The sequence below is a fragment of the Vicia villosa genome, linkage group LG7, assembly GCF_029867415.1.
Source record: "Vicia villosa cultivar HV-30 ecotype Madison, WI linkage group LG7, Vvil1.0, whole genome shotgun sequence".
Taxonomy (NCBI): Eukaryota; Viridiplantae; Streptophyta; class Magnoliopsida; order Fabales; family Fabaceae; genus Vicia; species Vicia villosa.
This window is the reverse complement of record NC_081186.1, coordinates 117058820-117072698: the sequence shown is the minus strand read 5'-3', so window position 1 is coordinate 117072698 and position 13879 is coordinate 117058820. Positions and strand designations below refer to the sequence as shown.

Genomic DNA, 13879 nt, shown 5'->3' with positions numbered 1-13879 from the left:
TAATCAATAGTTTTATAAATCATAGTTTTTAGTGTTATATCTTTCAACCAATTCAAAAACCTATTTGTTCAACTTCTCCAATGTTAAGCTTTATTAATTTCAATCTTCAATACTTAGTTTCTTTCACCACGATATTACTTTCATTGAATTGGTACACTTGTTGGATTGTCATCAATAACGAATCGGTTGCCAACAAGGTAACCCTTATGCAAACACTTAAACTAGGCCAGATGAAGAGGTCAACAAGGTGTTCATCAATAGCAAAGAAGTTACAAAGGAAGCCAACCAAATCAACATGGACCTCAACAAATGAAACTAGATTGCAGGTCACACTTGAACCATTGGTTGTTAAACGACAAAACAAAGGGAAATTAAATATTAAATTGTTGTGTTTACTCATTATTATTATTATTAATGATTTCCCTTCAATATGATCTTGCATATGCTAAATAAATTCAAATTCACTAAGATACATATAAAATTGAACATTGTATGATTGTAAATGTAAAAACACGTAGAAAAACACTTAGGCTATGTTTGGGAGTTTGGAGGGAAAGGGAGGGGAGGACTTTGAAAAATAGGAAGAATTGGGTGAAAAGGATAAAAAGATTTTGGGTAGGAGGGTTTTGGAGGGTTTGAGTTTATTCATAACACCAAAAACCCCATAAAATGGGGGAACTCAAAAATTGTATTGAAGGAGGGTTTTGGAGGGTTTTGAAGGGCTTACATAAATTTTCCAAATATCTTTTAGGTTGTTATAGTATGTTGAAAATTAAAAATTTAGTAATGATTATGACTCTTTTATCATTCTAAACAAAATCATTTTTTAAAAAAATGTCAAATATTTTCCTATATTTTTTTAAAATTTCGTTTTTGGAAGCCTTCCCTTCCCCTCCCCTCCAAACTCGCAAACATAGTCTTAGAAAAACACTTGTTTTATCATTAAAAAACCATTGAACGAATACTTGGTTGATTTATAAAGAGTTTTTTTTTATGGAAATAGAAATTCATTCAAATAGAAGGAAGCAAAGCAGCCATACAATCAAACCAGGTTCTAGACCCAAAGGCCTTAACAAACCCAACTAAGCTATGAACTTCCTCATTACAATTGCAACTAACAAAACTAACATAAACATTAATTAAAGAAGAAATGAGATTAATACAATCCTCAACAACAAAGGCAATATCAGCCAAAGCCAAATGCCAAGGATGCAGTTCGCCACAGAGAGATTTTTAACGAAGATGACGACGTTCTCCCACTTGAAAGCTTGAACCAGCTCCAACCCCCAATGCACCCCTAAAGCTTCAGCAACCAGCGGAGAAATGGACATAAGTTGGCGCTTGCAAGCACTGAAACAAGTGTGACCATCAGCAATCTTAACCATGCAGCCCCAGGTTGTGAAACCATCGTCAAAGCATCATACATCCACTGAAACTACAGACCTAATTCCAGTAGGATTTACCATTCCAAGATTATCCACAACACTCAGGCATCCTAATGGTAAATCATCTGCTCTTGAAAATTCCTCTATCGCAGCACCAGTATCGCGCACCACTTCCACATGAATGAAGGCCTTGTTATTGAACATCATCAAATTCTTGCTTTGCCAAATTTTCCACAGGGAAGTGCAAACCAGCATAGTGCCCTTGTCATCCTTGCATTTTAGCTAACTCACAAGCCAACATCGAAGATCAATGCCATTTGGAATGCATAAACCCAAGGGAGAAGCAAACCATAACAACTTAAACATATGGAATCTAAGGAACAAGTGTTCCTCAGACCCAGGTTCAGAGAAACAGAGAGGGCACACAGAATCAACAGACGTACCTCTTTTGTTCAGGTTGGTCCTAGTTGGGAGAACACCTTTCATGAGACGCCAAAGGAAACTTATAATCGCATTGAGACGTCTGATTTTCCAAATCCCCTTCCAAAGTAAACAATCATTATACACCGAAGAGCTAGCAAGAAGTCTTCTCTTATCAGAACCAATACATTGGTAGGCAGACTTTACTGAATACTCCTCATCTTTTTTTAAGGACCAAACGAGTCTATCCTCCGAAAGACTTCTAGCAATTGGGATGTTACGGACCTGTTGAGCATTGAACTCATAAAAGAAAACCTGTCTCAAGCTTTCATTCCAAGCCTTTAGGTCATCATAAAAAATATCAGCCACTAGAGCATCACCACCCACACTATTGTTAATTCTGGTATCAACGAAACTAGGACTTAGGAGATGAAGGCAACCACTTGTCCTTCTAAATCCTCACCTTCTGCCCATTGCCAATCAACCACTTGCAACCACGCTTTAACGTTTCTCTCGCACTCAGGATACTACGCCAAGCATAGATTGGAGAGAATCCCACCTTAGCCTCGAGAAAGCCGTACTTCGGGAAATGATGAGCTTTGAAAACCTTGCCAAGGGAATGCTCTCACCCTCTAACAATCTCCATCCTTGTTTGCCCAGTAAAGCGGTGTAAAGCGCTATTGAAATCAGTAAAATCCCATACCTCCTTTACTTTTAATAGTAGCCAGCCTATCCCACCGTAACCAATGAAGCTTCCTTTGGCCATCTTTCGCTCCCCACCAAAAATTCGCTATCATTTTCTCCAATGAAGCACTTCTCTGCCTGCACCCAAAAGAGCTTTTTGCTTCCATCCCTTTAGCTTCTTCCAAACCCTCTCAACGACAAAGGAAAAATCTCCTTTTTGATCTCCCAAAGATAACTGGAAGACCCAAATACCTAGAGTCATTTGTCACCTTCTTGATTCCCATATTTTCAGAAATTAGATCCCTACAACTTTCCTCCATATTTCAGCTGAACGAGATCTCCGATTTGTCGAAATTAACCAGCTTCCCATAACCCACTTGATACTTCTGAAGGATATTCAACGACACCTCATTTTCCTTAACATTGGCCCTAGGGAAGAGAATACTATCGTCTGGAAAAAATAAGTGGGAGATGGTCGTGGCACTTATTGTAACTTTAAGCCCGTAGATGTTGTTCAATATAGCTTTCTGCTTCATCAAACCAGACAGGGCGTTTGCACATAAGATGAAAAGGTAAGGGGACAAAGGGTTCCCTTGTCACAACCCTCTTCCTGGAGAGAAACCCCTAGAAGATGACCATTAACAAGGATCTGATAGGAAGCCGTAGAAACGCACCTTATGATAGTCGCCACAAAGTTTTCAGGAAAACCCATAGAAGAAAGCATGATTTTCACAAAGTCCCACTCGATTCTATCGAAGGCCTTCGACATGTCAAGTTTAATAGCCATATGGCCCCGTTTTCCTTTTGTTTTCTTCTTGAGCCAGTGGAAGCATTCCATGTTAATGAGACCATTATCAGTTATCAAACTCCCTTGGATGAACGCGTTTTGTTCTTCATCTTTGAAAGTATTTTTTTTTTTGTAAATTTAAATTTTTTCAGAGATGTATTTACGGAAGTATTTTAAATTGGAGAACATTTAGGAAAACTCTTTAATAATTCAATTAAAAAATACTTTTGAAGAGACACCTCAAAAAATAGAATGACAAATTTAGCAACCCACGTGATATGCGAGAAACTATGGGATGAGATAAGATATTTTTAACAAAAATATAATTTATAAAATATTATTATTATAAAACAAATTTTTATTACATAACATCAACCAAACGTCACAGAGTGGATTTGAAGAGGTCAAACTTGTTTCTAAAATTTGTTGGCACTGCATCAAAACATACGATTTAAAAAGAGATTCAATCTAATATTATAAATCTTAATAGCTTAAATTTGTGTACCCCTTTCATATTAATATTTATGACTTTATTTGTTCTCTTGTATTTGCATAAACTGTCGGTAAATTTTTAACATGCGAAAAAGTTATCATATACACTTTATGAAATTTTAAGAAATGTTTGTAGCTTTCTAAGGCATACTTGCGAAAAAGTTTCAATTGTTTGAATGATGTTTTTCTCGAATCCATGTCATAAATTAAGTAAGGGATTCTTTAAGACGAGAGTTTAACTATGTCAAAATATTGTGATTTTTCACAATAGGGTATTACTCATTTCTAAATTCAAGTGGTAAAAAAGCCAAAATTCAAGAAGGTCCTTAGAACTAGGTGAAAAGAGACTTAAATTTAAAACACTTTTATAAAGAGTGTCAATACTAGCTAAGTTTGTGTTGCAATTTAACTTATTCTAAACTAAACAAGGACTAATGGTTAAATCATTAAATATGATATAAGATATTTGATCAGTACCTAAAAATAAAACATTTTTAGAATTATTCAAACTTATTAAGTCCATAGGTTCATTACACTTACAAGTAGTATCTTTAGAGGAGCTAATGCCTTTGAGCATTGTGTGTTGAACATATGAAAAATTGATTTTGTTTTCTCGGGAGATCAAAGTTAAAACATAAAAAATTATAACTATGCAAAATATTATTATTAATGCAAAAGTGTTGTTTTTCCATCATCTCCAATGGAGAAAATATAACTATCCATATCGCTCATATGTGTATACACACTCGAGTAAATTATAGACAAGGTTCTTAGAGGATTCTAAGAAACTAACCAATCACAAAAGAAAAACATAGGATTAAATAATATTGACATATAGACATTGATAATATGAAAAATTAAGTATACAATGAGATTACTAAATTGCATTTAGAACCAAACGAATATATATATATATATATATATATATATATATATATATATATATATATATATATATATATATATATATATATATATATATATATATATATATCAACTATTGGATTCATCAAGAGAGAGAAGATAAAAGCCACATTAATGCATTAATCTTCTATAAATTGCAATGAATGTTTTACCTTGTAAATTGTATATAATTGGTAAAAGGTAGCAGGAGCACTGAATATTTGAGCAACATCTACAAATTGATCATTTTCAACTATAGTACCAATGCCACCTATTGCTTTCACAAGAGCATCAGTGCCCCATGTTCTAAATCGGCAGTAAACAATCTTTCCTTTCACTTTTTTCGGATCTAAGGAGTCGGCATCATCACAATACCTGCCAAAGTATTCAAGTTTCCTTGTTATTTAAGAAACTTAATCGCATATTGTTGAAAATAAAAGCGGAAATTACTTAGCATTTTCCTTGCTTGAAGAGTCTCGCGCTGCGTCCATTCCATTAACAAGAGGGTACTGCTTTTGTTTTGGACTGAAAGTGCTTACTCCTTCTCCCTGCATAATTCTCAATGTTAGGTATGAACACATTAGGTAAATATAACTACTTTTGGGTTGGACTGAAAGTGCTTACAGAAACATTTTTTCTACTTCCCATCTCTATAATGCTCTGGAAGTCCCTATCAATGCCACTAGCAGCTACTGTGACAATCCACGGCGCATTATTTACGACAGTTGCCACAGTTGGACCACCATTTCCAGCTGAAGCGACCGTGATTATACCTTTCCTCATGGCATGAAATGCGCCAATCGCTATACAGTCCCGCACATAATTTGCATTTCCTCCGCCTAACGAAACCGAAATTACATCCACGCCGTCATGTATGGCAGCCTCAAATGCTGCAAGTATGTCCATATCAGCACATCCATCTTCTGTCCAGCACACTTTGTAAATTGCCAACCTGGCTGAAGGCACCGCCCCACGAGCTGTTCCTTTTGCTAATCCAAAGAGACTTGCATTTGGAACAACATTTCCTGCGGCTGTTGATGCAGTATGAGTTCCATGCCCTTCCACATCTATGGGAGATAATATATCAGACGGATCAGATCTTCCGTCAAGCTTGAAGTATCTGGCTCCAATTATCTTGCTTCAAGTTTTCCATCAAGTGTAGATGCCAAGGAAATTGTAATACTTAATGTTAGCTTAACTAAGTTACGCTAAATAGTTTTTCTGATAAGAACTTGTATGATAAACGTTTATGCTATATGCGCTTAATAAAGGTTAGGGATGTTACTTATTGCAGCCTGAGAAATTAACAAATTTATGACAAGTTCCTTTCCATTTAGCAGGTGGAGGGCCAAATCCATCATCCTTGAAGCTTTGAAACTCAGGAGTGATCCGTACATCATGAATTACAATTACATATAATCTATCATAAAGAACAAACAAAAAATGAAAATGAGTTGAAAGGTATGTATAAGAAACCTGTTGTGAAAAACGATACCAAGAACAAATTATAATAGGGAATTAGGGAAGAGAATAAGAACACAAGAATTGGTTATAACTGCTATTCTTTTACTTTCTCTTAAAACAAGATTACAAGTTTACAAGAATAACAAATAACCTCTCTCACCCTAAATTAGGATTTGCAGCTTAGCAATGATGAGAGACTAGTATGCTATTTATAATAAAACCTAACATACTAACTAATGGGCTTTTTCAGCAAGGCCCATTACACAAGCCAACTTAATAAACAAGCTAACTTAACAAATTAGGGTTTAAACACTAAAACCTAATTTAACATGCTAACAACCCTAGCATCTTCGACATCTGCATGCTAAACCCATCTTTGACTACAGCATGCACACTTCGACACCAGCATGTGAACAATCCTTCGACTTCATGCTTAACTCTGTCGAACTGTCGAACCAAGAAGCTACCCTTCGACAATACTAGAGTTCGATCCAATATCTCACAAATCTCCACCTTGGACCTAACTCTACAACGTCAAGGAACAGACTAGCTTTCTTCATGCAGCTTTATCAACTGCATACAGTGGAAAAACTTGCAACTCGGCAATGTCTTGGTGATCATATCAGCAGCATTGTCTTCAGTCGAAACCTTCAGCACTTGGACTTCTCCACGCTCGATTACTCCTCTGACGAAATGCAGCCTCACATCAATGTGCTTAGTTCGCTCATGATAGGCTGAATTCTTTGACAGGTGTATTGCACTTTGACTATCACATTTAACAGTGATACCTCGACCTTGAAGTTTCAGCTCCTTCGCAAAACCTTCAAGCCACAATGCTTCTTTCACAGCTTCAGTGAGAGCAATATATTCCGCTTCAGTGGTTGATAGAGCAACAACCTTCTGAAGAGTTGCTTTCCAACTAATTGCTGTGCCAAACATAGTGAAAACATATCCAGAAATAGACTTTCTAGAATCCATACAACCTGCATAATCAGAGTCGACATATCCTTCTATTGCTGCTTTACTATCTTCACCCAAGGCTCCACCATAAATTAAGACTCTGTTTAGAGATCCATTTATGTACCTTAAAATCCACTTCAATGCTTGCCAGTGAGCCTTTCCAGGATTCGCCATGTACCTGCTTACAAGACTTACTGCGTATGCTATGTCGGGTCTAGTACAGACCATAGCATACATCAAAGAACCAACTATATTAGCATATGGGATGTTATTCATATAGGCTCTTTCGACATCAGTACTGGGACACTGATCAACACTCAGCTTGAATTGAGGGTTTGTTGGAGTCACAACTGGCTTCGAATTCGACATACCAAACTTTTCAAGAATCTTCCGTAGATATGCCTCTTGAGATAGGCATAACTTCGACTTCTTTCTATCTCTTCGAATGTCAATTCCAAGAATCCTGGAAGCAGCTCCCAGATCCTTCATATCGAACTCCTTATTGAGTTCAGCCTTCACCCTCATCACATCTTCAACACTGTTGCTAGCTATGAGAATATCATCCACATAAAGCAACAAAATAACAAATGAATTACCAGGTCGAAATCTGAAGTAAACGCAATGGTCGAACTGACTTCTAATGAAACTTATGCGTGCCATGAACTTGTCGAATCTCCTATTCCACTGTCGAGGAGATTGTTTCAGCCCATACAAAGATCTCTTTAACTTGCATACATAATCTTCCTTCCCCTTTTCGACATACCCTTCAGGTTGCCTCATCAGGATCGTTTCATCTAGATCACCATACAAGAACGCAGTCTTCACATCCATCTGTTCCAGTTCAAGATCGAACTGTGCCACCATGGCAAACAACATTCGAATGGACCTATGCTTCACAACAGGAGAAAACACATCATTGAAGTCGACACCTTCTTTCTGAGTGAAACCCCTTGCAACTAACCTTGCCTTGTATCTTTTCGACGTCACTCCTTCAATTCCTTCCTTAACTTTGAAAATCCATTTACAGCTGACTAACCTTGCCCCAACAGGTTTATTGATCAGTTCCCAAGTATGATTATCATGAAGAGATTTTATCTCATCATCCATGGCCTTCAGCCATTCAGTCTTATTTCGACTCCTCATAACTTCCTTATAGTCTCTGGGTTCTTCGTCTAGAACCTCACTTGCAGAGATTAAGGCATAAGCTATAAGATCTGCATATCCAAGTCTTTGAGGTGGCTTGATGACTCTTCTCGACCTATCTCTCGACAATAGGTAGTCATCGTCAGTTTCCTCAACTTCAGCATCTTCTGCTTCTTCTTCGACTTCATCTGGGATATGCAATTCAGCATCAACATGCTCCACCTCAACAGGAATCTCTACCTGTTCCAGCTCTTCGTCAGATGTTTCTGTACTTCGACCAACATCATCAGTTTTCTTAAAATCCATTTCAGCTTCATTGAAAACTACATCTCGACTGGTGATACACCTCCTGTGACCTGGCTCTAGGCACCATAGCCTATAAGCTTTGACTCCTTCAGGGTATCCCATGAACATGCATTTCAGAGCTCTAGGTTCGACCTTGTCTTGCCTAATGTGAGCATAGGCTACGCAGCCAAATACTCTCAGTTTGTCGAGATCTGGTGGATGTCCCGACCAAACTTCTTCAGGTGTCTTCATATCTAACGCTGTCGAAGGACATCTGTTTATCAGATATGTTGCTGTCGAAACAGCCTCAGCCCAGAACACCTTTGTTAACCCCGCACTAGTCAACATGCATCTGACTCTCTCCAAAATAGTTCGATTAAACCTTTCAGCCAAACCATTTTGTTGTGGAGTACCTGCAGTAGTTCTATGCCTTGCAATACCAGAGGCAGCACAAAAACTGTCGAATGCCTCATTGCAAAATTCAAGGCCATTGTCGGTTCTCAACCTTTTGACCTTTCTGCTAGTCTGATTTTCAACCAGAGTCTTCCAACTTTTGAAATTCTCAAAAGTTTCATCCTTAGTCTTCTGGATGAATACCCATAATTTTCTGGAATAATCATCTACTATGGATAGAAAATACCTTGCTCCTGAATGTGATGGACACCTTGCAGGCCCCCAAAGATCAGCATGGATGTAATCAAGGGATCCATGTGTTCTTTGTTTGCCTTTGTTGAACTTCACTCTGCAAGATTTTCCAAGTACACAGGGTTCACAAAACTTCAGCTTTTCGATTTTGTCTCCACCAAGCAGATTTTGTTTCCCTAATTCGACCAGACCTCTTTCACTGACATGGCCCAATCTCATGTGCCAGATTTCTGTTTTCGACAAAGGTTTCGTGGATGCAACATTTGTCGAACCACTTACAACTTCAGCCTCAAGGGTATACAAGCCTTGTTTCTTCACGCCTCTCAAGACTTCCTTCGAACCCTTCATGACTCTTAGGATACTTTTCTCTCCTTGGAAAACATATCCTTTCTTGTCGAATTCACCAAGAGAAAGCAGATTTCTCTTCAAATCAGGAACATACCTGACTTCAGTCAACAACCTTATTGACTCATCATGGAGCTTGAATCTCACAGATCCAACACCTGCAATCTTGCAAGTCTTGTTGTTTCCCAGCAATACTGATCCACCATCTTGATCACATAATTCCTCGAACAAGTCTTTGTTTGGAGTCATGTGCCAAGTGCAACCTGAATCCATAATCCACTCCTTCTTAGAGTCATTGCTTGAAACCACAAGAACATCAGATGATTCGAAATCATCTTGAACAATGGCAGCGTTGCCATTATCCTTACCTCCATGATATTTCAAGCGTTCAGGGCACACCTTTCTTGTGTGACCCTCCTTCTTACAATGGTAGCATCAAATGCCAGATGCTTCGCCACTGTAAGTCTTCGACTGGCTTTTGCCTTTCTTCTTGTCGAACTTACCATCCTTTCGTAAGAGTTTTCCTTTAACGGCCAAACCTTCGCCAACAGTCGAAGGTTTATGCTCCTTTCGTTCATTCAAGTCCTTAGAGTACAAGGCTGATTGAACTTCTTCAAACGTCAGGGACTCCCTTCAATACAAGAGAGTTTCTTTGAAGTGAGCATGTGATCGAGGCAAAGGACACAATAGTAACAGCGCTTGATCTTCATCATCGATCTTCACATCAATATTTTCAAGATCAAGAATCAGCTTGTTGAACATATCCAACTGCTCAGCCAATACTTTGTCTTCAATCATCTTGAATGAATACAAAGCTTGCTTCAGGTAGAGTCGATTTACCAGCGATTTGGTCATATACAAACTTTCAAGTTTCACCCATAACCCTGATGCCGTCGTCTCCTTTGATACCTGCCGGAGAACCTTATCACCAAGGCTCAACAAAATTGCGCTGTGTGCTTTCTCGATCATATTTGTCTTCTCCGCTGCCGTCAATTCTGCATTCATGGCTGCCTCTCCCTTCAACGCTTCCAAACAACCCTGCTGAACCAGTAGGGCTTTCATCTTCAAGCGCCACAGACCGAAATCATTCACTCCGGTGAACTTTTCAATCTCATACTTTGTTGAAGGCATCTTCTCCACGCTCACCGCACCAATTTGTTGTGAAAAACGATACCAAGAACAAATTATAATAGGAAATTAGGGAAGAGAATAAGAACACAAGAATTGGTTATAACTGCTATTCTTTTACTTTCTCTTAAAACAAGATTACAAGTTTACAAGAATAACAAATAACCTCTCTCACCCTAGATTAGGATTTGCAGCTTAGCAATGATGAGAGACTAGTATGCTATTTATAATAAAACCTAACATACTAACTAATGGGCTTTTTCAGCAAGGCCCATTACACAAGCCAACTTAATAAACAAGCTAACTTAACAAATTAGGGTTTAAACACTAAAACCTAATTTAACATGCTAACAACCCTAGCATCTTCTCCACCTGCATGCTAAACCCATCTTTGACTACAGCATGCACACTTCGACACCAGCATGTGAACAATCCTTCGACTTCATGCTTAACTCTGTCGAACTGTCGAACCAAGAAGCTACCCTTCGACAATACTAGAGTTCGATCCAATATCTCACAAAACCCGTATCCAAAAGAGCCACAATTGTGTCACTCTCAGACTTCAGTTTTCTCTTAGCTGTCAAAGGTAATCCAATAAAATTCCATGATCTTGTTGTGTGTAGCTTGCGGTACTGATTCGGAAATACTGAGACCACTTCATTCATGGCTGCACAATAAAAATAAATAAAAAAAAGATTAAATATTTAGAATTCAATTCATAGATATATGAAAGGACTACATATAGAAAAATGATCTCATGCCTGATAACTTGTTGGCTTCATCCTCAGAGAGTTTAGCAGCAAATGCATTAAAGCTTTTTGTATAGCTGTATACTATGGATTCTTTGGCTTCAACATGGCTGCTAAGTAAACAAAGATTAAAACACCGACATCGTATTTGATTGAACATAAGCTACAATGTTCACTTGTATGTGACTTTAGGCTTGAGCTGTGGCTACCTTTGCTTAACAGCTGAGAGAATATTTAAATGAGTCTCAACTGCTTTTTCTCTACTAACAGGGTGAGCTTCTAGGAAAACAATGTAAAAGTCCTGCATACCAGAGAAATGGTGCCTAAGTTATTAATAGAGAATAAAACAAATAGAAAACTAACATGTTATGAGATAGCTCAATATAACAAAGACTAAATGTAAGGTACGAAGAAGAAGAAGAAAAAAATTGATTGCCTTTTGTTCAACACCGTAAACTGAAACATTGCTGAGTAGAATCAGCAATAATGGAAGCCAAAGAAGAGAATATGAGTTGGTAAGTTTCTGAAAAAACATATTTAGCATTGACATGCTAGACTTATAAACAGTGTATAGAGTCTCTAACCATAGGTTTATATATATAGAAAAGAAAGGATAAGAAGAAAGCATGTTTCAAGTTTCAACTAGTTTGTTTAGAGTTTGTAAGGCATGCACATCACTTTTAAGTGCAGTAGATATATATTGCTTAAAACTAAAGAACCCTTTGAATTAGGACTCTCCTATTCCTTGAATTCCAATGCAAGCCTCATATTGCCTTGAATACGTGATGTTTTCATTATTTTTAATTATACATTTTCTCTTTGTCTTATAAAATAACAATGTTTAAGACGCAGATGGTTTACCAACATGCAGTTAGAGTGAACAAACTGAAAACTTGAATTTGTCTTTCCACATTCTGAAGAAGTATCTCCGGATGCACTTTATATTCACATGAAGGGTGGGCCAAGTGAGCCAAACCCCATTTATACCAAAAAATAATTCAAAGATGTATCTCCGGAATCAACAATGTATGATATTTCTATACACACTTTAAGGGTGTGGCAAATGAGCCACCCTTATTTAACTGGTGACAATTCTAGAGATGTATCTTCGGAATTGTCAACCGGAAAATATATAATACAACACAATTAAACATGACAGTAGTTACTCTTTGTCATTGTTAAAATGCGGCATGAACCACACATGCAAGATCAAAAAGAAGCAGAAAGAAAACTAAACTCAACAAATACACTCAGTAATCTGTATAACGTGAAAGAGAGTGAAATGGAACCAGATCACACATTTGTTGAAATGTATCAAACCTACTCCATTTCATTTCACTGTACCATTATCAAAACATGCTATCCTAATAGACTTGATTTAACAATCAATCCTATTCCTAGCACACATTGTATAACTAATAAAGCTAATAACAAGACAAGAACATTTGATACCAAAATCAAATTGATCAACAAACAAGTACGTATCAGAAGCATATAACATCATTACCAGAAACATATAATTTTCCAAAATCTATCCAAAAACAAAATTAACTTAACCAACATAACATCAAGTACAAATGTATGAAATCAAATTACCGAAATCATAAAAACCAAGTTAATGAGTTCCTGCATGTCAATAAAATTCATAGCTAGCTTGCAACCTTTTGCATCATGCAAATTACTCATTTCTTAGCCTAGCCAAGCTGATAAAATTGATTAAAAGCATAAAATAAGCATAACCTAAATACAAAAATGTTTGGCAGGATAGGATATGACTAATAATAAGATATTTCAAATATAAACCAAAACAATAATACCAATATTTGATAATCAATTAAAATTGGGAAACTAACAACCCAATTTTGATAGCATTCATAAAATCCAAAATCTGGTAATCATGTCCCTAAACCTCTTGGTTGAATGCCTTGATATAAGACTACAACAACATTCAGTTTTTCATTCTTTCCATAGAACTAAGAACTTCCTTGTAAATTATAACTTTCCATATGTAAAAGTCAAATTCCTACAATTTTCGGGTACTTAAATTATACCGCGCTATCTTAGGATAAACTGAGAATAATATGTGGCTCTTTCATGCTCCAATAATAGGATATCTAAAGTCATTTTCAGGTCCTATTGTTAAGACTTTAGTCCATGATTCTTTTACACCGAGTTTACCCAAAATTCATATATGAAAATTATTTTTCCAATCATAACAAGCGAAAGCAACCGACTCATTTAATATCATAAGGTGTTGGTGCTCAGAATGATACTTGAAATTTGAATCTGAGGGTAAAACTGTTTGAATGAACTTCTCATTACTAAAGTCAAACGAAAACATTTTATCCCCACCGTCCAAAAAATGGCACAATTCATTTAAGTTCACCAGAGAACGACATGTCAAAGGCAATGGCGTATCAATGTGATTGAGTTTTCTCCAATTATTATTTTTTAGGCTATATATCTCCCAGAAAGGGTGGGGGTCAATA

At 37.0% G+C, this 13879-nt stretch overlaps 1 protein-coding gene across 1 annotated transcript; it reads right to left on the bottom strand.

Annotated features, from left to right (window-relative positions):
* Positions 1–1011: 1011 nt before the first annotated feature.
* Positions 1012–13076, bottom strand: LOC131620061 (subtilisin-like protease SBT4.14). Its single transcript, XM_058891086.1, has 12 exons — positions 12987–13076; positions 11827–11913; positions 11600–11691; positions 11403–11500; positions 11165–11308; positions 5957–6062; positions 5296–5809; positions 5122–5219; positions 4845–5046; positions 1444–1667; positions 1261–1350; positions 1012–1123 (listed from the first exon to the last, which is right to left on the bottom strand). The coding sequence occupies exons 1-12, from the start codon at positions 13074–13076 to the stop codon at positions 1012–1014; spliced, it is 1857 nt and encodes a 618-aa protein (XP_058747069.1).
* Positions 13077–13879: the final 803 nt, after the last annotated feature.